The sequence below is a fragment of the Haliotis rufescens genome, unplaced genomic scaffold (genome assembly GCF_023055435.1).
Source record: "Haliotis rufescens isolate VD_foot unplaced genomic scaffold, xgHalRufe1.0.p SCAF_10, whole genome shotgun sequence".
Classification (NCBI taxonomy): Eukaryota; Metazoa; Mollusca; class Gastropoda; order Lepetellida; family Haliotidae; genus Haliotis; species Haliotis rufescens.
In genome coordinates this window covers 26,765,218-26,789,940 of record NW_025963780.1, presented here as the reverse complement: position 1 = coordinate 26,789,940, position 24,723 = coordinate 26,765,218, and the positions used below count along the sequence as shown (strand labels likewise).

The 24,723-nt window shown below is 42.1% G+C and overlaps 1 protein-coding gene across 3 annotated transcripts in view; it reads right to left on the bottom strand.

Annotated features, from left to right (window-relative positions):
• LOC124151978 (hemicentin-1-like) overlaps positions 1–24,131 on the bottom strand; it is a 52,804-nt gene extending 28,673 nt beyond the window's left edge. For 2 of the 3 annotated variants that reach the window (XR_007219296.1, XM_048388957.1), the window contains exons 1-9: positions 23,911–24,131; positions 15,933–16,011; positions 12,922–12,945; positions 9,148–9,438; positions 8,184–8,480; positions 5,609–5,902; positions 4,748–5,038; positions 3,877–4,176; positions 359–634 (exon numbers count right to left, since the gene is read on the bottom strand). Coding sequence is in view for 2 of the 3 variants with exons in the window: in XM_048388957.1 (XP_048244914.1) it covers positions 359–634; positions 3,877–4,176; positions 4,748–5,038; positions 5,609–5,902; positions 8,184–8,480; positions 9,148–9,438; positions 12,922–12,945; positions 15,933–16,011; positions 23,911–23,934 (1,876 nt within the window). In the remaining variant the exon portion in view is untranslated. The remainder of the gene's footprint in view (positions 1–358; positions 635–3,876; positions 4,177–4,747; positions 5,039–5,608; positions 5,903–8,183; positions 8,481–9,147; positions 9,439–12,921; positions 12,946–15,932; positions 16,012–23,910) is intronic. The other variant, XM_048388969.1, reaches the window with a different exon arrangement.
• Between the last annotated feature and the right edge of the window lie 592 nt (positions 24,132–24,723).

Sequence of the window (24,723 nt, the reverse complement as noted above, 5' to 3'; positions counted from 1 at the left end):
ATTTCTCTTGACTGTAAGAAATGTTGTACATCAAATGCGCCCTCCCCCCCCCCCCCCCCCCCCCCCTCCCCCTCCCCCAATGGCTGGTCCCTTAAAACATACATCATTCACCTATTGGGGGTAACCGTCAATATGTCATGGAACCACACAACTAAATCATAATACTTTATTGTCGCGCGCATTAGATTAACTTTGGCACGTGTCATGATATATCCCCATTTCGGACAATTATATTATAGACAATTATAGACAATTGAGACAATTATATTGTATATAACCACCTACACTGTAAAATCCTGGAGATCTACACATTATGATTTATCCCTATTCACGGACTTCACAATGAAGGTAAACTCACTGAAGACGTTCAATGTAATCTGGCATCCAGCTACACCAACGACGTTCTCTACTTCGCAGGTGTAGACATCATCATCACTTGGCAGAACAGAGGAAATTGTGAGATCAGGTGAAGATACAGTTCCACCGCCGTAGCGGGGACTGGACACATCCAGTACAGCCCCGTTCTTTCTCCACGTCACAGTGTTCAAAGATGGCAGAAATCTCACCGAACAATTAAGGATTTGTGATCCATTTTCACACGCCGAATAGATGCGGTCGGGGCAATTGTCCAGATCTGTGCAGAAAATAAATGTTGGCACAAGTGTCATATTCAATGTTAGATGAGTATCATATAACATATATATAGTCATAGTCATAGTCCTACCATCAATGGGGCGGTCGGGTAGCCTAGTGGTTAAAGCGTTCGCTCGTCACGCCGAAGACCCGGGTTCAATTCCCGACATGGGTACAATGTGTGAAGCCCATTTGTGGTATCCCCCGCCGTGATATTGCTGGAATATTGCTAAAAACGGCGTAAAACCGTACTCACTCACTCACTCGTCAGTTCAGTCATTTGATCATGTTAATATTCTAAACTTATATCGGGAGTCATTCCACGCGTGAAAATAAGGTCAGCATTCAAAACATGGACAAAAATATTTGACATACCTCTCCCTATGGCTCCCCATTGAGTATCGATTTTGATATTGATTTCGACATGCGATATCTGTGTGGCGACAAATCAATATCAAAATCGTATTATAGGGAGCCATACACAGACATCGTTACCGCAGCTTTATTGACAAATATCCGAGTAACATACTACGACGTTCACAGTAAAATTTGGTTAAACATGAAAACATCTTGACAAACCATGTAAGTTTAATGTAATGAGTTCGATGATGTTTTAAAGTTTGACGTTAAGCACAAGACAGAGTGGTTTCGGTGGATATGTTAAACAACTGTGAAGCGTTAACAGAACAACGGACTATATGTCGTTACAAACGCTCATTTGGTTGTGGGCCATTTTAACAGTTCACCTGAGTAGGTTAGGTGCGTGTATTTAAAACCTGTACTTTATCTCAGTTTATATGTCTTGTTCGAGGATATCAGTTAACGGCACTGCTTATAACAGATCTGATTTTAAAACCATCTCCAATAAAACACAAGGTTACTCTTAGTTAAGCTGGGCCCCGTCTATCATATCGCAAGCATTCGTGACCAACTCGTGTTATTCCGGGACAAGCCGAATAGCGACTCGTGCCCCTCTCGTGGCCATTTTTGCAACCGGGTTCCGTCTTAGCGCAAACGGGCATACATAAAACAATTGTCAACTCGTTGCGCAATGGTTCACATATATTTCCCCATATATCATTTATATTTCAGACGTAATTAAAAGCACATCAGGACATGCGAAATTACACAGTATGATTGAACACATTTAACTGTGTCTTGGGTATATTTTTTGATGCAACACCGGACTTTTCTCTTCTTTGTAAACAAACGCGATTATTCTGAAATCAGAACCGACTGGCTTTTCGGAGCGCTTTACATAATATTTTGCATAATTTTATAGATATGCCACTAGAACTGCGACAGTGCGGTGCAAACTAATATATCTTAATATATTTTAGATTATTTCCTCAATGAAAGTTAACCATTCTATGACATATGTTTCTATAAACGTGTAGACTCGTCAAAAATACAACAGGTTAAAAACATATGCAATATATTGAATGGGCTGTGTGACATGTGACAAATCGTCACATGGCGCTGGCCTATGGCAGAGGTACTACATAAGCTGGGCCCCGTCTCTAATATCACAACCATAAACATTCATATTCATAACTGTAATTTGATAAAAATACGGATGATGATGATGATGGTGTATGGCGATGATGATGATGTATATACACGTGTAGAACAAATCAAAGTTGACGACGCGCATAGGGAGCCGGGAACCAGCTTAAAGGGCAAGTTCACACGGAAATGAACCTATTTTTCTTGTACTTTTTCCACATTAAAAGTGTTAACCTAGAAGTGTCATAGACAAAAATATAAAAATATCACTAATAATTGACATATTTTTTGCATTAAAATGATTTATATTTTTCACATTTACCAAGTGTTCTATTTCCATAACAAAAACACCATGGCTTATGCCCCTTACAATATGACGTCATTGGTGCCAATTGATAAACATTATGACGTCATCATGCTTTGTTAGAGCCGCTTCACGTGGTGCAGGTACAGGTGTGTGATTCTAGCGTATCAGATGCCAGCCAGCATAGTGTTATGCTGAGTCACCACTGCGCCGGTGTGTGTCGTAGGCCATGTTGTTTTACCACAAGCTGGTACTTGATATCTTTTGCGTTCAGAATAGACAGGGACCCAGTTGAATTGGCACCAATTACGTCATAATCTAAGGGGGATAACTCAGGCCTGTTTAGCTCGAAAAACGAAGGCCTCATAACGGCATATCATTTTCACACTATTGTGAGCTTCCTACTTTCACTGTGAAAAAAATGAGTGTATATTTTCAAACACAGATACTAACTAATTCTAAAATTGCGTTTTGTTTAGAAAAAGATAGAAAGTGATTTTTGTGTGTACACTTCCCCTTTAAGGTACTACGCTGGCCGCATGGAAATCTGGGGAGGAGAGTGAAAGTGATAAGTGACGTTATTTGATTGTGACGTCACGGTAACCGATGACGTCACAATTGCCTGTCACCCAATTGACTGACATCTCCCGTGGAAGTCAGTTTTAAATGATAGAAGTACAGGTGACTGTAACGAGATGTCACATTAAAAGATTACAGGTATTGAAAGTGATTTTTCATACTTCAGTGATACAATGGAGATGGAACACGTGTATATCTTCAGTGTATGTGGTAGGTTTACCCGAAAGACTTTAGACTATACACAGGCTGAAATTTGTCAAAAGATCCTGTTGACGTATTTCCCGCATGTACAATAACAACGACAAAACCCTTTCCATATTCAAAAGAAATCTCTGCCAAAAGGGGTCAATCGGGTAGCCTAGTGGTTAAAGCGTTCGCTCGTCACGCCGAAGACCCGGGTTCGATTCCCAACATGGGTACAATGTGTGAATCCCATTTCTGGTGTCCCCCGCCGTGATATTGCTGGAATATTGCTAAAAGCGGCGTATAACCAGACTCACTCACTCACTCACTCTGCCAAAAGCAGAGTCGAGTGTACGATTCCGACTATATCTTGAGCATGTGATTATACCAAATGGTGATGATACGAGGTGTTCTCGAAAAGGTGAGCGTATCCTGCCCCACCGGTGGCACCCTCACAAACCTGCGTTTACAAACCATCAATAATAATAATAACTACAGATTTATATAGCGCTGGTAACCAGTTCGAAGAACTGCTCAAAAGCGCTTCATTTGGGTCTACACAAAGAAGAGACATTACACAGCTAGGAAAACACAAAGCCTCAATACTCCAAGAAAGATTTGGTGAAAAGATAGGTTTTGAGTCAAAAAAAGGAATCTGGCAAACTACTTACATTGTACGGCAACATTGACGTTGCAGTTCGACTCGTTCACAACGTTTCCGACGGCGTTCGAAGCAGTCAGGGTGTATGTACCCGCTTCTCCACGTGTGATACCCGAAATGTTCAACGATGGGTTCTGGTAGCTGTTGCCTCCAGTGTACCGACCCCCGGTCCTACTGACAGGGGTGTTGTTGAGTTTCCAGTCGACCACGGTCGGTGGCGTGACGGCGTCGATGGCGGCGTGGATTGTTAGGGAAGAATGTTCGTTGACCCATAAGGAGGTGTTTGACAGGATAATGCACTCAGGGCGATCTGTAAGACAAAATAAGATTATTTGTTTCATTATATACTCAAGCCCTTAACATTTGAAAAAAACAATTATGTCATCTGCCTTTTCATCCATTAAACTGTCTTCAGTCAAATTTTTGTCAATCTTGCCCTATTAGTATTTCTTGTCTTTACTGTTGAAAATAAATAACAACTGTCATGTATACTGCATACTCGACTTGCGTTTCTTTTGCGTGTGAGTATATGTATGAATGGTGATTATTCCTTCACCTTTATCATGAATGAGTAGGTTCTGTCACTGCATGACAAGGAGCGGTCGGGTAGCCTAGTGGTTAACTCTAGAGGGCGAGTTGTGGTACCTCAGGACCACGGAGAACCAGACACACACACACACACACACACACACACACACACACACACACACACACACACACACACATAGGTCATTTGGGGCGATCATATGGACATATCCGTGCGATCGTTCTAGCTGGCCTATGTTTCGTTATACCATAGTTCATTGCTTAGGAGCAAAAACGTATGACATATATAGTGTACATTATCAAGCTCGCTACAATGGTAATACAAAAATACTTACAGAGGACTCGGACGAAGACCCGGCAGTTATCTACAACTCCGCCCACGACATTGTTGATTTGTATGGAGTAAAACCCAGTGTCATTTCGCCGTATGTCGCTTATGGTAAGGGATGGGACTGTAACGTTACCGCCACTGTAGTGAGAGTTGTTTCTGGCGATGGCGGTGCCGTTCAGGTTCCAGCCCACAAACGTTGGAGAAGGTAACGACATCACTGTGACGTTGATTGTAATGCTGCTACCTTCAGTGATGTCATATTGAGGTGGAAGTAGGAGCTGACAGCTTGGTCGGTCTGACAATGTAATGTCATGTCATAAACATGATATATATAATTCAATCTCAGGACATAAGGAGATTGTCAGCTCAACGAGAGAAAAGTAACTAGAATTGACTTTACTCTGTGACTAGCTGCCCTTCCCTGAGAAACCTGACATTTTAATGACAATCTCTCACATGAACGTGAATTGCTTGAAATGAGATGTATTTCATTTCTAATTTCATATTAATTGGAATAAAGTTCGCACCTGTTATTTCCGATTTTTCTAACATTTGTTACAACCGTGAAGACTTTCGAATATTGAAAATAAGGTACTACAAATCGCAAATAGCAAGTTCACAAAGTGCAGCATCAGAGACCTGCAAAAATAGACAGCTGTTGGTTTACTAATGTTCTGCATGTGGTAATCGAAGTATATACACTGCGTGGACCGATGCTCATGATATCAGTCACTGGATTGTCTGGTCCAGATTCGATTATTTACAGACCGCCTTCATTTAGCGGGAATATTGCTGAGTGCGGCGTTAAACAACAAACAAACAAACAAACAAATCATTGAACATTTGAAAACTATTCGGAACTTACATTGAACTGTAAGGTTGGTAAAACAACCGTAAACAAAACGTCGAGTGACGTCGCTTGTGACGTTGACGCTGTAGCGCCCGGTGTCGTTACGGTTAGCGTTGTTCAGCGTTAAGGACGGACTGGAGACGTTACCATGGACGAAACGTGTGTCACTTCTGTCTACAAGGTTTCCCCCCTTGAACCAGTCGACACGTGATAAGATCGGATAAGACGTAACATCAATTGCAAATGTATAACTGTCCGTCTCATTGATTGTTACAGTTTGTGGGCCCACGCAGTCTAGATCAGGACCATCTGTAAAACAAACGTTATTTGCAGTTATAGCTCAAAACATAATCATTTGCTAAGCATCAAAGACATACAAAATCAGAGGCTCTACCCAAAACTGCCTCTGTATCCTCACTAGCAATAATGGCGTCATGTGACGGAAACCTCTTTGTGATGATTTTGTCAAATTGAATATGTTTTGTTGCGTACGGACACATAATAATCATATATTGGCCGCTAGTGGGTGTGATGAAGTTCTTGTGTGACCCAGCCTGTATTTGCATTTTTGAGGTAGGTCGCTTTCTTATGACAACACTATTGTTGTTGTTTGTTTGTTGTTTAACGCCGCACTCAGCAATATTCCAGCTATATGACGGCGGTCTGTAAATAATCGAGTCTGGACCAGGCAATCCAGTGATTGACATCATGGGCATTGATCCACGCAATTGGGATACGATGACACGCATCAACCAAGTCAGCGAGCCTGACAACCCGATCCCGTCAGTCGCCTCTTACGACAAGCTTAGTCGCCTTTTACGGCAAGCATGGGATGCTGAAGACCTATTCTACCCCGGATCTTCACGGGCCGACAACAATATTGATAACACTGATGTGGTCTTAGAGGAATGGCCACACATAAGTGTTCTAGTGTTGACGATAAAATGTATACCATGGCACTTGTCATAAACGTGTTTCAGCGATGACGAATGTATTGATACCACAGCACTGCTCACAATGGCGTTCGATGCTGGAGGTAGCAACACTTTTAGTGTTGACGATGGTATCGACACAATTGTTGTGATCATTAACATGTTCTAGTACTTACAATACTATATATATAATGCAATGGTGATGAAGTAATGACGCTTCTAAATTGTAGGGGGCGGTCGGAAGCCTAGTGGTTAAAGCGTTCGCTCGTCACGCCGAAGACCCGGATTCGATTCCCGACATGGGTACAATGTGTGAAGCCCATTTCTGATGTCCCCCGCCGTGATATTGCTGGAATATTGCTAAAAGCGGCGTAAAATCATACTCACTCACTCATTCACTCACTCTAGATTGTAGTGGTGTGACGATCTGCATGACACAAGTAATAGCACTTATAGTGTTAAATCATTGATGTGGATATTTTGGAATACATTTAGTTTACCTTAGGCAACTCTGGACACAAATATAAGCGACAAAAGTATTTCCATAATAATAATAATAATAAATAATCTGCTAAACTTTGACCTCACTGTGTGTGTCTGGCTGTTTCAGAAGTATGAGGTTCTAAATCACTATACAATATTGACGATGCCATATGCCGCGAAAAGATGAGCGTATCCTGTCCAACCGACGACACCTGTCACACATGAAGAGGAAGTCAAAAAGGGGTATTGCATTGGACATCATTTTGGTCACTGATGTGTCAAATTTGGAAAGGCTTGAGCTGCAGGAATATTGCTTGACTTAAGGGGAAGGTTGACAACTGGAACATTGAAGTCACCCATCTTATCGTACAGTCTTATTTTGAGTTATTTTGTCACTCAAAATCTTAAGGTATACATCTGAATATGAAAGATGAGGCGGTTTATGGGTCTCTTTTATTACTAGTTCAGGTGGATAAATCTGTTTGGGGAATTGGCTAATTGACCAACATTATTTCATTGACATACCCCATAACTTAGTTAGACTTCTTAGACACGGGTGGCCCAGTCGTCTAAGGCGCCCCAATTCGCTGTGCAGATTTGCATCCCTTTGGCACGCCAGAAACCTTGGATTTCTAGGTTTTCGTGCTCGTGGGTTTCACCGAAGTGGTAAAAGTCTGAGACCTGCATCACTTCGGGCTTTCCTCCCACATTAAGCTGACACGCCGTGATATAACGGGAATACTGTTAAAAGCGGCGTTAAACCCAACTCACTCACTCTTTCAGATGATATTGGCTTTCATTTTTGACAAACTGCCTCGAAGATTTGAAGATGTAATGATATCTATTGTCATCACGTTTTGTGACAAATGCCCCATGGATCAAGGAGTGGGTGAGTAAGGTTTAACGTTACTTTGAACAGTACTCCAGTTATATCACGACGTGTCACCTAAATGTTGAAGGAAAGCCCGAAGTAATGCAGGTCTCAGTCGTTTATCATTTAACTGAAACCGACAAGCTCGGGTATGGTGCTGACAAACCTATAAGAACATAAACCGGGATTCGAAACAACGATCATAGGTTTCTGGCGTGCCCAAGGGACGCAACTCTGCACAGCTAATTGCGGCGCCTTAGAAGACTGGGCCACCCGTCGTTTTACATGTATGAAAGGTACTTACAGTAAACAGTGAGATTGGTAGTGCAGTTTGATTGTGTGAGCCCCCCGATGATGTTGCTAGCCGTGAAGTTGTACACCCCGGCGTCGCTCCTGACTGCTGGGCCTATAGTAAGAGGTGGTGTGGCGACTGTGCCGCCACTGTATCTGGGGTTGGTGATGTTGATGGGGCTGCCCTGATACAGCCACTGGACGGAGGAGACAGGGGGGTTCGGCACCGGTACGGATACATCGAAGGTCACTCTCTCGTCCTCTATGACGGACATCTGCTGGGGTTGGAGCCAGATGCAGATCGGGGCGTCTGAAAAAGAGCAAACATGTTTTGGGTTAACGTTTTATAATTGTTTGCAGATGATGGTTTCGTGAACACGAAAGCAACTATATGCACGGCTACACGGTCACATGGATGTCAATAGATACAGTTAGTTGTTGTTGGTTTGTTGTTTAACGCCGCACTCAGCAATATTCCAGCTATATGACGGCGGTCTGTAAATAATCGAGTCTGGACCAGACAATCCAGTGATTTACATCATGAGCATCGGTCCACACAATTGGGATACGATGACATGCATCAACCAAGTCAGCGAGCCTGACCACCCGATCCCGTTGGTCGCCTTTTACGACAAGCATAGTCGCCTTTTACGGCAAGCGTGGGTTGCTGAAGACCTATTCTACCACGGATCTTCACGGGTCTAGTGGTAGCAGTTTGGTGGACATGATGTCAGAGGGTTCCCATTGAATGCTCGACTCATTGGCTTTCTTTTGTCTGTATCTGTTTTCATTGTAATGAATTTGGAACTGAAACATTACATTAACTTTCAGCCAACATGTCTTTTGTTATATTTGGAATTTGTTTTTTTCAGTCCAGGATGTATAGGGTTGACCCAATAGTTGCGCTGTGTATAATAATTATGTATATGTAACAATGTACAAATTATTTCTACCACACACGACACACATGTACTTACATTGTACATTAACATGGGTAATGATACTCTTGTGTTCTCCTTGCGTATTGTTGACGTAGATTGAATAATTGCCAGAGTGGCTGCGATCCACATTTCTGATCGTAAATGTGCAGCTCGGCTGCGTTATGTGACACGTGCAGTTTACCAAAGATGGCACCACGAAAGCATCGTTCCTGATCAACATTTTGTGAGATGCATTCGGAATAGATTCGCAGAGTGCAGTGATTGTCAAATTCCCCCATTCTTCTACGACGATTGATTTACCGCTGGTGACGTTTATCACAATGCCCTCTGCAAAAACAACAACAAATGGTTCAGGAAATAAACATGTCAATTTTGATAGAATTGTCGTGTGGAAAATATTAAGAAATTGAAAAGATATTTTATCCAGAAGAAAGCTGTATAGTATTAGGGACCTATCACAGGGAGAGGATATCCTTGTGTAAACTGGACCCGGAAGATGAGTGGGTGAGTGAGTATGTTTTTACGCCGCTTTTAGCAATATTCCAGCAATATCACGGCGGGGGACACCAGAAATGGGCTTCACATATTGTACCCATGTCGGGAATCGAACCCGGGTCTTCGGCGTGACAAGCGAACGCTTTAACCACTAGGCTACCCGACCGCCCTCCCGGAAGATGACTATTCCCCGGTAACAATGCACCCAATGGAGAGACAGTATATCAGATTTCCCTCGAAGGGAAACTTTTTTTAATCCATTTTTTGGCAGTGGCTCTTGCACCCTTGTTTCACCAAGCTCCGTGGTATGTTTGAGCAGAAATATACTGAACAATAATAGTTCCTGTGACATTGAATAAGATTTAATGCAAAGTTACGTTTTTTACCAAATGTGAAACAATTTCGGTTTGCAACAGATAAAAGACTCATGTAAGTGTTCAAATGGTTTAATTTGCCATACTGACTTCAGAAAATGCGTGATTTCATAAAAAAATATTTGAACATGCCAAAATGTCAATTTACAAATCAATAGCGTGTGTGTCCACCTCTGGTTGCGTTGCAAGCAACACATCTTCGTCTCATGGAATAGACCAGGCGTCGCACAAAGACCTGTTGGATATCTGTCCATATTTGCTGGAGTGAGTGAGTGAGTATGGTTTTACGCCGCTTTTAGCAATATTCCAGTAATATCACGGCGGGGGACACCAGAAATTGGCTTCACGCATTGTACCAATGTCGGGAATCGAACCCGGGTCTTCGGCGTGACGAGCGAACGCTTTAACCACTAGGCTACCCGACCCCCCCCCCCCCCCCCCCCCCCCATCCATTTCTGCTGGAGCATGTTTCGAAGTTCCTGGAGTGTCTGTGGAACACGTGGTTGGCGTCGAAGGCGCCGATCCATCTCATCCCACATGTACTCGATTGGCGAGAGATCAGGGGAGCAAGCCGGCCAGGGGATGACATTCACGTTGTGTTGTTGAAGAGAATCCTGAACAAGTCGAGCAATATGAGGCCGGGCGCTGTCATATTGAAAGGTAATGCCTGGGCCATGTCGACGCAAAAACGGTAGAACAACGGAGCCGATGATCTCGTGCCGGTAGCGCTGTCCATTGAGATTTCTAACTACCACTATCAAACGGGTCCTCTGTCTTGCTGTAATCCCACCCTATACCATAACGCTGCCGCCCCCGAACCGATCTTCTTCCATGACACAATGATTGACGTAACGTTCACCTCGACTCGTCAGTGAATAGAACTTGTCCTCACTGCATGGCCGTCCAGCGTAGACGCTGTCTGCACCACTGTAGACGTGCGTGACGGTGGTTTCCTGTCAAAATGGGACGTCTGGCGGGTCTTCTGGCGACAATCCCTGCACATCTGAGGCGGCGACGTACGGTTTGTGAAGATATTCGTCGAAGGCCAGGGATACTTTTTGCAGTCACTGTTGCTGGCTGGAATCGATTTCGTAGGTTGTTGTTCGAATCCAGTTGTCGATTATTGGTTACGCATGGCCTGCCACTCCGAGGATGGTCTCTGAGTGCATTCGTCTGTTGCTAACGTTGCCATAAACACCAAATGGTGTTTATGTGGACGTTAAATTGTCTTGCAACATCACGTTGACTCGATCCTGCTTCAAGCATACCAATGGCTCGCAGACGCTCATTTTCGGACAGGCGTGGCATTTCGTTGAATAATTGCGTAATTTTGTTGTTTTTTCTGAGTGGTTGTTGTCAGCACGATGCTAAACAACGCATATGGAATCCCGTTAACGCACATGTTTTTATACCCATTCTTGGGTAGTGAAATGCATGGGGCTTTCATAAAAGTCAACTTTTGCATGGAATGCCTGCTTTTCTGTAGCAGTTGCGTTTTTGTGACTTGATTCCATACATGTACTACAATATTGAAAACCGAACTTTACTTGTTTGAAAAATACACTAAAATATTGGTGTCACAGGAACTTTTGTTGTTGAGTATCTGAGGCTCATATCTAACCTGGTATTGTGACACTGAACAGCCACCCTTTCCAAATGCTTGGCATTTCTGAAGTCTGTTCACAAGCCTACACAGCCGATTCCAACAAGATGAACAGAACATATTTCCAAAAGAAATAACAGATAGGAAAATGGGCTCAAGTTAGGGACTGGAAACTGTTTTACCGCATGTTCATTTCTAATATTATAGGTCTATAGACAGATGCATGTTCATTTCTAATAGTATAGGTCTATAGACAGATGTAAGTATAAAGCAATGAAAAATAGAAATGGAATCGATATTAATTGCAGTCATCCACGCAAAGAGAAAGCTGATTACTATTTCAACAAAGGACATCTGAAGAGTGTTGGTTTTGTCTGATCGTTTATGTTGAAGAAATCATTGTGCGCCCTTTTTAACATGGAAATGTTAATAGAATCTGCGCTAAACAATCAGTGCTAAAAATCAAAGTCATTTTCTGCTGTCCTTCAGGCAGTAGCCAAGCCTTTCGTCACACGCAGGTGCATAAGCTAGGAAAGTGATTCACTGGAGTGAGTGAGTGAGTGAGTATGGTTTTACGCCGCTTTTAGCAATATTCCAGCAATATCACGGCGGGGGACACCACAAATGGGCTTCACACATTGTACCCATGTCGGGAATCGAACCCGGGTCTTCGGCGTGACGAGCGAACGCTTTAACCACTAGGCTACCCGACCGCCCCTGATTCACTGGAAGTAATAAGCCTCAATGAACAGTGTCAGATAGCTGGGTAGACGCCAGACCCTAGCACTCCTTTAATTTTGTATGCGATCAGGGGGCACGGGTGGCCCAGTCGTCTAAAGCGCCGCGATTCTCTGTGAATAGTTGCGTCCCTTGGACACGCCAGAAACCTATGATCATGGGTTCGAATCCCGGTTCGCCCCGATTATGTTTCTAGGTTTGTCAGCACCTTACGCGTGCTCGTGGGTTTCACCGAAGTGGTAAACGTCTGATACCTGCATCACTTCGGGCTTTCCTCCCAGATTAAGCTGACACACCGTGATATAACTGGAATACTGTTCAAAGCGGCGTTAAACCCAACTCACTCACTCACTCTCTCATTGTATGCGATCATGAATATTTAATACAGTGGCAAAGAAGACAAATGATTGTATTACTGACTTCTTCTCACCCTTCAAATATAGTGGAATGTGAATACAAGGGAAAATCCTGAACAATGAAAATGAAGGCAAACCAGAAAAAAAGTAAATCAAGGTTTGACATTTCTAGAACGTACAGACATTTTGAAAAGTAGAGTTAATTTAAAAGTTGAAAGAAAAGGATTGATCAAAACGAACTTACGCTCTAAACCCTGCGCACTGGCACCTGAAAAAGACAAAGGCATTAAACCATTTCAAATCAATTATGTGTAGCTGATATTGTTTACTTAGCAATACTCGTACATATCATAGATTTTGAGAGGAACAGATAAGATTTGTTGCTTTTGCAGAGCAAGTCTTGCGTGTATTTCTTTCTTTCATATTGAAAATGAAGTAAATGGATAATCAAGTACCATGTCCTGTTATAAATTTATATATTACAATATGACAACCTTATAAAAGCTCATATGATAAAAAAAATTTTGTTCTCCATTCCAGATGAAAAGTCGCGTCGCTTGGCGTCCTTCCAAAAAACTTCCGTGAAACTATAGGCTGAAATGCTTCCAAACTTTCAATAAATGATCTTCATGCATATTACATTAAACCCATCATTTGAAATTTTCGAAAACATCCCTTGTAGGATTCCATTCTGAGATCTAGAGACTCTCACGGGGAAAAAACATTGCCCAGGGTTTTTACAAAATCATAGCATTGTTCGTTGGACATGCTGTACTGAAAAACATGGGTTGTGAAAAATCTCTTTTGCTCTTTCTATCACACAAAAGGGAGTGAGTTATGAATCACAATGATCATTGTATTTGACAGAAAATATACATATGCTCCATATATCTGGCTAGGCTAGGCTAGGCTAGGCTAGACTAGGCTAGTGAGTTAGTGAGTTAAACTTTTATAGCTCATCGGCAACAATGAAGCCATACAGCGATGAGAACAAGTTAATCATTATTAATTATCTGTAAACAAAGGACAGTAACACAACAGGGTAAATATCAGGATGTCTGTTGACGCAAAAACAAACCAGAGTCCTGAACCTGATAGATTTTCCCCCCGAATGACCTTGAGAAATATCTAATGAAATCTTTAAATGAAGCTTACAATAACGGACTATTATCAATATCACAAAGCCACGAATTAATAACCTGTTTCCCAAAAGGAAATCAACTAAAACAATATTTGTAAAACTGGCGCCAATAATCTTACTATCAGTATTCTATAAAACCACATCATAAAGGGTAAAATCTGTGTTTAACCTCCTGATTAATCGATCAACTTTATTCATTCAGTATTGTAGGCCCCTGACACAGTGGTAATACAGGGTGTTGGAGACTCAGAGTGACAGTTTGTTTGTTATAGACCTTGCTTTGTATCTGTGCAGCGATAGGTTAGTGCACGACATTAATACGTTAAACTCATGTCTAGTAGCATAGGTATAATTTGTTGGTGCTATCAACTGGGCTTTAAGATCATGATGTGTTTTACACATCAAAATAAAATGATGTTCGTATTCTAAAAAGTTCTCTTTTCAATTAACACATATTCTATCGTCACTCTCTACTTCAGTGAACCTTCCTGATTCAATTCTTAGGCGATGGGAACTGCATTTGCCATTGCGTTTCTAAATTTATAAAATGTTAGAGCTGAGATATAGTATTCGGTATTGAAGTTTATGAAGTATATGATAGTTTCTTTGAAAGAATTCTGACTAAAATGTTGATACGTTTGGAACTGACTGTTGTTCCCATAGATAGCAAAAACCTGAACATAACAATAGTGTCTAACTGTGGAGGTCGAGCTTCTTTTTACATTTAGGAACAAATATAACAAACCTTGAGTCAGGCATATATAAAGTTTTTCACCAATATGTGACAACGCGTTTACAGGCATAAATACAAAATGTGTATCTTCCACATTCACCTCTAACAACATGATGTACAGTTATAGATTTTTTAGATTCAGGAAGCGCTAAAAGGCCACCAAATGTACAGTTTTAACTTCTTCACATAATTCACGATTTGCAAACCATATTTCTGCCCAATAAAGTAAAATTGGACTTATGTTCGGCCAAATATTTTGAAAAATAAATAAAATGGTACTGGTTTAAGTATTGACCACATTTAAAAACACCACATTTAAAAAGAATGTCTGGACCATGATAAAGATTTATTAAACGTTAATCCTAAGTATTTATTATGAAGGTACACAAGCAGGCGGTTGTCCATCATACCTCCATTTCTGATGCTTAGATAAAATTCCTCCATTCATGATAACAATGACCTTGGTCTTATCCAAATTAACACATGCCAATTATCATAAAAAAAAACTTTTTAAAGCATCGATGCGTCTTTGTAACCACTATATATGTCTGAATCGGTTCCGCTGGCAAAGGCACCTTCTCCGTCCTTTTCTATCAAATCATGTTCAGGAGAGTTAAATAAGAAAAATTGTTTAAACAACTTTTCTGTCGTTACTGGCGCTTATTTTGAATCTTAAACTTCCTGATTAGCGAAGATAAAAAAATATTTATGGCTGGAAGATACATTGGTGAAATAACAAGACAAATCTATGATCTACTGGACTACGCTAATACCTATCAGATACCAGGTACATTTTGAGAAGAGCTTTGATACAGATGATTTGGAATTTATTGACAAAACACTAAACTTGTTTGGTTTCGGAATTTCAATAAGAAGATAAATAAAAACCTTTTATAACGAAATTCAATCATGTGTACTAGTTGGTGGCTTTGGATCCCAATTTAAGAAAAAGAAAAAGAAAACATATAGAGGTCGAGACAAGGTGATCCTTTCTCTCCCTCTATCTTTATACTAAGTGCTGAAATACTATCAATAATGATAATAAACAACACTTAGATAAAATATATTAAGATAGGTAATATTGAATATTTATTCTCACAATTTGCAGACGACTCAAGTTGTTCTTTAAACCCTTCAGAACAATGCCTCTATAATGTACTACCGGTTCTCAGTTTCTGTGACAGATTTTCTGGCTTTAAACTTCACATTGACAAAACAAGGAAGACCTATACTAACCCAGATCTTCCGGTCTGATATCATACTGAAAGACAATGCTAAACAAGAAAACAATTAGGTTGGCATATTGCAATTTGGAGCAAAGGAAATTGTACTTGATGCTGACTGATAAATGGTGTGCGTAAACAACAGCATTTACACCTACCACTTAAGAACCAGACAATGCTTGCAAGTAGAGACAGGAATGATAGGATGTGCCGTACCTTGGTTTCACTTAATAGAAACTGCAAAACAATAAATACTTTAAACAATAAATACATTAAACAATAAATACATTAAACAATAAATACATTAAACAATAAAAACATTAAAAAAATAAATACATTAAACAATACATACGTTCATTAACGTTTGTAGCACAGCAACTGACATGTGAAAGATGATGATATTTATAGCACTGCAGAAACGATTCTCGATGCCTTGGTTTATTGTTTGTTTGTTTGTTGATTAACGCCGCACTCAGCAATATTCCAGCAAACTGACGTTGGTCTGTAAATAATCGAGTCTGGACCAGACAGTCCAGTGATGGATGTCATGAGCATCGATCCACGCAATTGAGATACAATGACATGCATCAACCAAGTCAGCAAGCCTGACCACCCGATCCCGTTAGTCGCCTCTTACGACAAGCGCAGTCTCCCTTTACGTTTTGTTTGTTTGTTTGTTGTTTAACGCCGCACTCCGCAATATTCCAGCAAAATGACGTTCGTCTGTAAATAATCGAGTCTGGACCAGACAATCCAGTGATAGATGTCATGAGCATCGATCCACGCAATTGAGATACAATGACATGCATCAACCAAGTCAGCGAGTCTGACCACCCGACCCCGTTAGTCGCCTCTTACGCCAAGCACAGTCGCCCTTTACGGCAAGCATGATTGCTGAAGACCTATTCTACCCCGGGTCTTCGCAGGGCTCGATACCTTGGTACATCATAGTTGATATACAAAACTTTGCAAAGCTAGGTACTCCGCATTCCGAGATTAGGAAAAGTGACAACTACAGGCAAGGAATACGAATTTTCCAAATTACAAACAAAACATCGTGTGTATCAAAATTCACAGTTTACCAAAATCCACCGTTCACTTTTCACGACAAATCACGAGAAAGCATAATTGCACACTGTTATTGGGACTGTCTATTAGAACTTAAAGAAATGAACCAATATGTTGAACGAATGTGAGGTAAGGTGAATTGGGGTTCAACTTCGCGTTCCCGATTATTTCATTTATAAAGCGATTGAATGCACGCGCGTTAAGTGATTATAAAGTCCAGTTTCCACCCTTGCCGAACTAGGCTGCAATTATGGAGTTATATTTTGGCTGGACTAACGAGTCTATGCGTAGTCCAATAAAAAATCGCGTTACGAAATCGACATCCGGTTCGTAAACTGCCGTGTAGATTTCGGTCGATTGCACATTTTGGAAAGCCAACTCGGCGTCAACAGACATTGTTCCAACCTTTTCATGTTTTTAATCCAGGTGCTCACGTGATTTGATGCACTTCGCGAAGTAAGACCCGTTTTATCACAATATAGATGTTGATTATCGATCAGATCGTCTTGACTGGGCGACGCCATCTTGTTTGAGGCTATTGAAAGTGATATGAGAGGTGGAATCTGCACTCGTGTAAAGTTACAATTGCACCTACTGGAAACAAGGTGCAAATTTGCTCCAGGTGTAAATATACATCCATGAGTAAACGGGTTCGCATCAGGAGTATACTCAGGTATGTATATTTAAACAGGTATGCAAACGTAGAAATGTATACTGGTGCATGTGAACGGGGATTTGCGGTATATACACAGGTAGAAAATTCTCACAAGTATACCTTACACACAAAAGTCATGTAAGCAAATATGAGCATGTAGACGAACAGTAATATGATATGAAGAAATATGAAAGACAAACATACACTCTTCAAAAAAAGAAACGCACAGACTGACTACACAAAAAATCCGGTATATAAATTGTTATTGGAAAATGTTGGTGGCCTGATATTCGGCAAACGGTGCGTCAAAACGCAGCCATTGTCGATTTGCAATGTCTTAAACAGCATTGTTTTCACACTTGTTCTAAAATGTCATGGAGGAAAACAGTAAAGCAAAATGCACGTGCAAGTTATGGCATTCGCAACGCGTGGTAGTGGCTATAAAAAGGCAAGCATAAGCCAATAATTTGTCATTCAATTGTCAACATTTTTAAAGTCGAGACTCAGCGCCACCGATCGGAACATCGCCATAGGACGTATTCAAAGGGGAATCGCAGTCTTCTGTTGCACGCCACTTCAACGTCCACCACAGCACCATTTGCCGCCTTTGGGACCGATACACACAGTTCTATTCCACTGCAGACTGTCCGGCAACCGGCCGACCAAGAGTTACCACCCTTGCACAGGATCGCTACATTCGACTGTTCCACCTACGTCATCGCAATGCCACAGCTAAGGAGACTGCAGGACGCATCCCTGGTTTGAGAAGGATATCGGACCAGACTGTCAGGAACCATCTTCGCGAGGCTGGAATCCGACCCAGAAGACCAGTTATCGTTCCTGTTTTGCAACAGATCTATCGATATCGACGCTTGCTTTGGTGCCATACCTTACAGCCTTTGAATTTGAGAACAGGAGACGTGAGTGGTTTAGCGATGAATCACAATTTCTTCTTCACCGGCGAGATGGAAGACAACGTGTTTATCGTCGTCGAAGCGTTTTGCCCCACATTGTGTATGTGAATTCGACAATGTCGGTGGTGGTAGTGTCATGGTGTAGGGGGCCATATCCTACACCACGAGATCTGACTTGGTTGTGGTTCAGGGAAATTTGACAACAAATCGCTACATGAATCAAATTCTTCAACCTCACCTTCTTCCAACCATTGACCGCACAAGAGGGAGCTGTTTCAACAGAACAACGCTCCACCTCACACAGCTTGTGTCACGGTAGACTACCTTCATAATGCCAACATCAACGGCTTGTCCTGGCCGTCGAGATCTCCAGATCTCAACCCAATCGAACACCTCTGGGATGAACTCGATCAACGTGTACGTCAACGTCAGAACACGCCGCAGACACTTCCACAACTGGCCAATGCGTTACAAGCAGAATGGCGCAGAATTCCGCAGGACAGAATTCGTACACTTATCCGGTCAGTGCCAAGGAGATGCAGAGCCGTGATTCCTGCCTGGGGCGGTCACACGAGATACTGTGTTCAGCGCAACCTTGTGGCCTTATGTGACATGGCAATGAACAGTTGTCAATGCCCTTTGTACAACGAAAACTTGTGACTAATGCGCACCAAATTTCATATATGTATCTATGATATTTAATTAAATATATCGACTTTATTAGGTACAATAAATTTACTTAAAATCTACCTGCGTTTTGTTTTTGTGAATAGTGAACTCGCAGGCAAGCTAAAGGCATACCTACCATCGATCGTGTGGACACATTCAACGGCGTGATAAGTAAACTGAATTGCAACTCCACCTACCTACCTACCTATCCACCCACCCACCCAGCATAGGGGCGTTGTATGTTTTACTGAGTGATAATGGGGCACTGAAATCATAATACACATTCACATGCCATGCGATACAACACCCATTGATATTATACCATTTAGGTGCGCCCTGTCTGTTTGTCTCGGCGGGTTGTTCTTCTCCGCAATAAAACCAGCTCGGGCGAGTTGGGAGCATGTGGAAAATTCTCACAAGTATACCTTACACACAAAAGTCATGTAAGCAGATATGAGCATGTAGACGGACAGTAATATGATATGAAGAAATATGGAAAGACAAACATACATTCTTAAAAAAAAATAAACGCACAGACTGACTACACAAAACATCCGGTATATAAATTGTTATTGGAAAATGTTGGTGGCCTGATATTCGGCAAACGGTGCGTCAAAACGCAGCCACTGTCGATTTGCAATGTCTTAAACAGCATTGTTTTCACACTTGTTCAAAAATGTCATGGAGGAAAACAGTAGTGGACACATTCAACGGCGTGATAAGTAAACTGAATTGTAACTCCACCTACCTACCTACCTACCTACCCACCCACCCAGTATAGGGGCGTTTTATGTTTTACTGAGTGATAATGGGGCACTGAAATCATAATACACATTCACATGCCATGCGATACAACACCCATTGATATAATACCATTTAGGTGCGCCCTGTCTGTTTGTCTCGGCGGGTTGTTCTTCTCGGCAACAACACTAGCTCGTGCAATTCGCCAAGGCCGGGCGAGTTCGGAGCGACCTTCCGTTCGTCGCGCGAAGCGCATCGCCTTTGTGCTAATAACGTGCTTGTCGTTAGGTCTTCAGCAATCATGCTTGCCGTAAAGGGCGACTGCGCTTGTCGTAAGAGGCGACTAACGGGGTCGGGTGGTCAGACTCGCTGACTTGGTTGATGCATGTCATTGTATCTCAATTGCGTGGATCGATGCTCATGACATCTACCACTGGATTGTCTGGCCCAGACTCGATTATTTACAGACGAACGTCATTTTGCTGGAATATTGCGGATCGCGGCGTTAAACAACAAACAAACAAAACGTAAAGGGAGACTGCGCTTGTCGTAAGAGGCGACTAACGGGATCGGGTGGTCAGACTCGCTGACTTGGTTGATGCATGACATCGTATCTCAATTGCGGGGATCGATGCTCATGATGTTGGTCATCGGATTGTCTGGTCCAGACTCGATTATTTACAGACAGCTGTCATATAGCTGGAATATTGCTGAATGCATGTGTGAGGTTGTGCACAGGCAACATTTCAAAGGGAGACAATTCCAACAATGTTCTCCTTTGTCAACACAAACAATGGTGTTGTCATGGACGGGTATGAGTCGCGTCTTGGCTGAAAGCCAAATCAGCTCGGAATACTTCCTGCGTTTCAATAGGAAGCGTTTTTTACGACTTATAACTGACAGTTATGTCTTCTCAATTACACTGCAAATGGTTCGGTCGATATCAATAACCCCTCATGTTTTGCACGGATTAAATGTACAGCACGCAATACCTGAACAATGCAAGCAAACAGAAAATCGGGAGCGCCTCACCGGGCTGACATGAACAGGGGATGCATAGCACGAGAAGTCTTCCGTTGAGTGAGTGAGTGAGTGAGTTGGGTTTTACGCCGCTTTTAACAGTATTCCAGTTATAGCGCGGCGTGTCAGCTTAATGTGGGAGGAAAGCCCGAAGTGATGCAGGTCTCAGACGATTACCACCCACGAGCACGGGTATGGTGCTAACAAACCTAGAAACATAATCGGGGAGAACCGGGATTCGAACCCACAATCATAGGTTTATGGCGTGCCCAAGGGACGCAACTCTGCACAGCGAATCGCGGCGCCTTAGACGACTGGGCCACCCGTGCCCCCTCTTCCGTTGATGACACGTGAAGTGTTCAGGTAATAAGTGAGTGAGTGAGTGAGTATGGTTTTACGCCGCTTTTAGCAATATTCCAGCAATATCACGGCGGGGGACACCAGAAATGGGCTTCACACATTGTACCCATGTCGGGAATCGAACCCGGGTCTTAGGCGTGACGAGCGAACGCTTTAACCACCAGGCTACCCGACCGCCCCTCATGTAATAAGCATAGAGAAGTGTTCACGATATGACACGTGAGTCATGATAACAATAGCAAATCAATCAATAATCAATAATATATGAATTCACGTTATGACTTGGTTGTGGGTATCAACGTTCTTGTCCTTTTGCCCACCGGAAAGGTGATTGTTTACATTCTAGAGATTAATTACCTTTGATATACTTGTAGAAGCAAATAAAGTTGACAGCACGATATTCCATCTTACACCACACCCCCCGTTAATATATTCTATCATATATCGTTTTAAAATCCTTTATCATTACACTGACCCGTGCAGATCCGGGGTAGAATAGGTCTTCAGTAACCCATGCTTGTAAAAGGCGACGATGCATGTCGTAAGAGGTGACTATTGGGATCGGGTGGTCAGGCTCGCTGACTTGGTTGATGCATGTCATCCTATCCCAATTGTGTGGATCGATGCTCATGATATCAATCACTGAATTGTCTTGTCCAGACTCGATTATTTACAGACCGCCGTCATATAGCTGGGATATTGCTGAGTGCGGCGGTAAACAACAAACAAACAGACATTACACTGATGTTAGACCCGTGACGATCCGGTGTAGAATAGGTCTTCAGCAAACCATGCTTGTCGTAAAAGGCGACTATGCTTGTCGTAAGAGGCCACTAACGGGATCGGGTGGTCAGACAGCTGTCATATACATGATATAGCTGGAATATTGCTGAATGCAGCGTTAAACAACAATCAAACAAACACATACACTGATATTACATTCCAGGTTGAGGATCAGAGGGTAGCAGTTCTGGACATGATGCCAGACGAGCTCAGAGCGCATGCCGACTATGTGACCACCCTTTATTGCAGTGGATTGTTGAACAATGACAGTAACATCTGTTAGGGGGCACGGTGGCCCAGTCGTCTAAGGCGCCGCGATTCGCTGTGCAGAGTTGCGTCCCTTGGGCACGCCAGAAACCTATGATTGTGGGTTCAAATCCCGGTTCGCCCCGATTATGTTTCCAGGTTTGTCAGCACCATACCCGTGCTCGTGGGTTTCGCCGAAGTGGTAAACGTCTGAGACCTGCATCACTTCGGGCTTTCCTCCCACATTAAGCTGACACGCCGTGATATAACTGGAATACTGTTAATAGCGGCGTTAAACCCAACTCACTCACTCAGTAACATCTGTTACATTGTTTTTGTTGGGATTCGGAAAACACTCATTGCATTGTGTTTGGACAGTGATCAGTCGTCAGGAAGTTACGATATTTAGATGTTAGTGTGGTTCGTAAACTTCCGGTTCGGTATACCAGTTTTCATGTGAGGATCGATCATCGTCCCTGTTTCCCTGCCTCGCCAATCTCGGGAGCTTGACCACTATCGCCGCTAGATGAATATATATTATTATCACGGACCTTTGCTATCACCACTGTAGTTTAGTACTTGGTACCACTGCGATCATATTATTCATTGCCATTGGATATTGTACTACCACTCTAGTGTGTACCGCCATTGTAATTACTGTGCAGTAATTTGTATTGATATGTAAACCTAGTTATTTTTTGTAATACATTTGTTGATTGTTTACTAACTTAGCAATATATATCAATCTGTCAATCTCCGTTCTCTCCTGTAACTAATTTGACATGCTTACCGAAATAAATTTATTAAAAGGAACAGTGTCACCATAACAACTTAAATAAACAATGAGTCAAATCGAATGCTAAAGATTGTGTATTGTTAAGGTATGATATAACATATCTACTGGGTCTATTCATTTGAATTGCTGACGAGACTTTAACTGCACCGCATTTCAACAAGTGATCATATTCTTCCAGTTGTCAAAGCAAATAACATTCGTGGCAAGTCTGGACACGTGAAGCATGTTTTAATTTAGTAACAAACGACGAGTGGGAATTGTTTATCGTACAATAAAACGCCGAAGAGAGAATAAACCGTGATGTGCGCACCCCCAATGGGTTTACTCTTCCCATTGTATTCTATTGGATGTTCATAAAAGGGAAAAATGCGTTAACATTATTAACCCGTTTTCATATAATGATGATTCCCCGAATACAATCCGACCGCGGCAATATTCCAACTACCTTTCTCGTGAAGGATCGATTATACAGGTAAAATGCAAACGGCAGCTTTCGGTGGCAATCTATTAAGGTTTCGGGGAAAAATGTGTTAGACCTTTCATTGTGTCATTTATTAATCATGCCATTTTAGAATTGGTCAGTTTTGTGCACGACTGAATATGAGTAGTATATGTATTATTATCATGGTGATGTTCATGGTAATACGATTTGAAGGCCCGAAAAGAAAACTGATCTGTTACTCCATGAATTGAATCACCATAATAAAGAATTTATGTTTATTTTGTCCTTGTTGTCTGGTAAGAAATATTGATATTTCTGTTAAACGACATCAAACGCAATTATACAAGTATCAGAATGCACAATTAGAATGTGAAAATGTAGATTGAAGTCTTTGGAGCATTCAACGCACATCGTTTTCTACGAAGAGGAGAAATATACTTGCGTGATAAGAGGGGTGTTTGTGCATTATCCTATGCACTCCAATAACGTCTTGTTTTCATGATATCAGCACAAATGTCAACTGACTTCAATCCTGTTCTGCAGTGAACAGCCCTCACTGCTTGACGAGGTTGACCGACTCAAATAAATAGCCAAACCACAGTCGAAACACGAAAGGCGTGTTTGTTGTCCTGATTGATTTCTTCTTTCTGTTTACTTTGCGATTCCCGAGGAATGCATGTATCGGGGGAAGGGTGCGGCTGAACGTTCATTGTGTAATGCTCCGAATGATCATTCACAAAGCAAACTTGTTCTACAAGTGATCGGACCTTTTTTTAAAAATATGATATATTAATATCCTTTACATAATGATTTCTTTCCAGGTTAGATGGTGAGTTAAGGTAATATGGGGTTTAACGTCGCGTCCAATACTATTGCACTTATATAGCGACGTGCATGTACGTGTGTGTGTTTGCGTGGCTGCTTGTACTAGTCCGGACTGATGCCGATTTATAGTGCTAGCTCACTGAGATACCATGCCGCAGTTTAACATGAATACCCCACTCAGACACAGTATACTGACTCCGAGCCGACCAGTCCTTGTTTTAGCCATTTAATGCCGAGCGCCAGACAGGGTAACAACAAGTCCCATCTTTTAACGTCTTTTGGTATGACGCGGCCCGGGATCGAACCCCGGACCTTCCGCTCTCCGGGCGGACGCTCTACCACTACACCACGGAGGCGGTCTCCAGGTTTGAACTGATCTAGGCGAGATGTACCCGGTGACTTGACAACCCTTTTTGTCCTAGACACATCA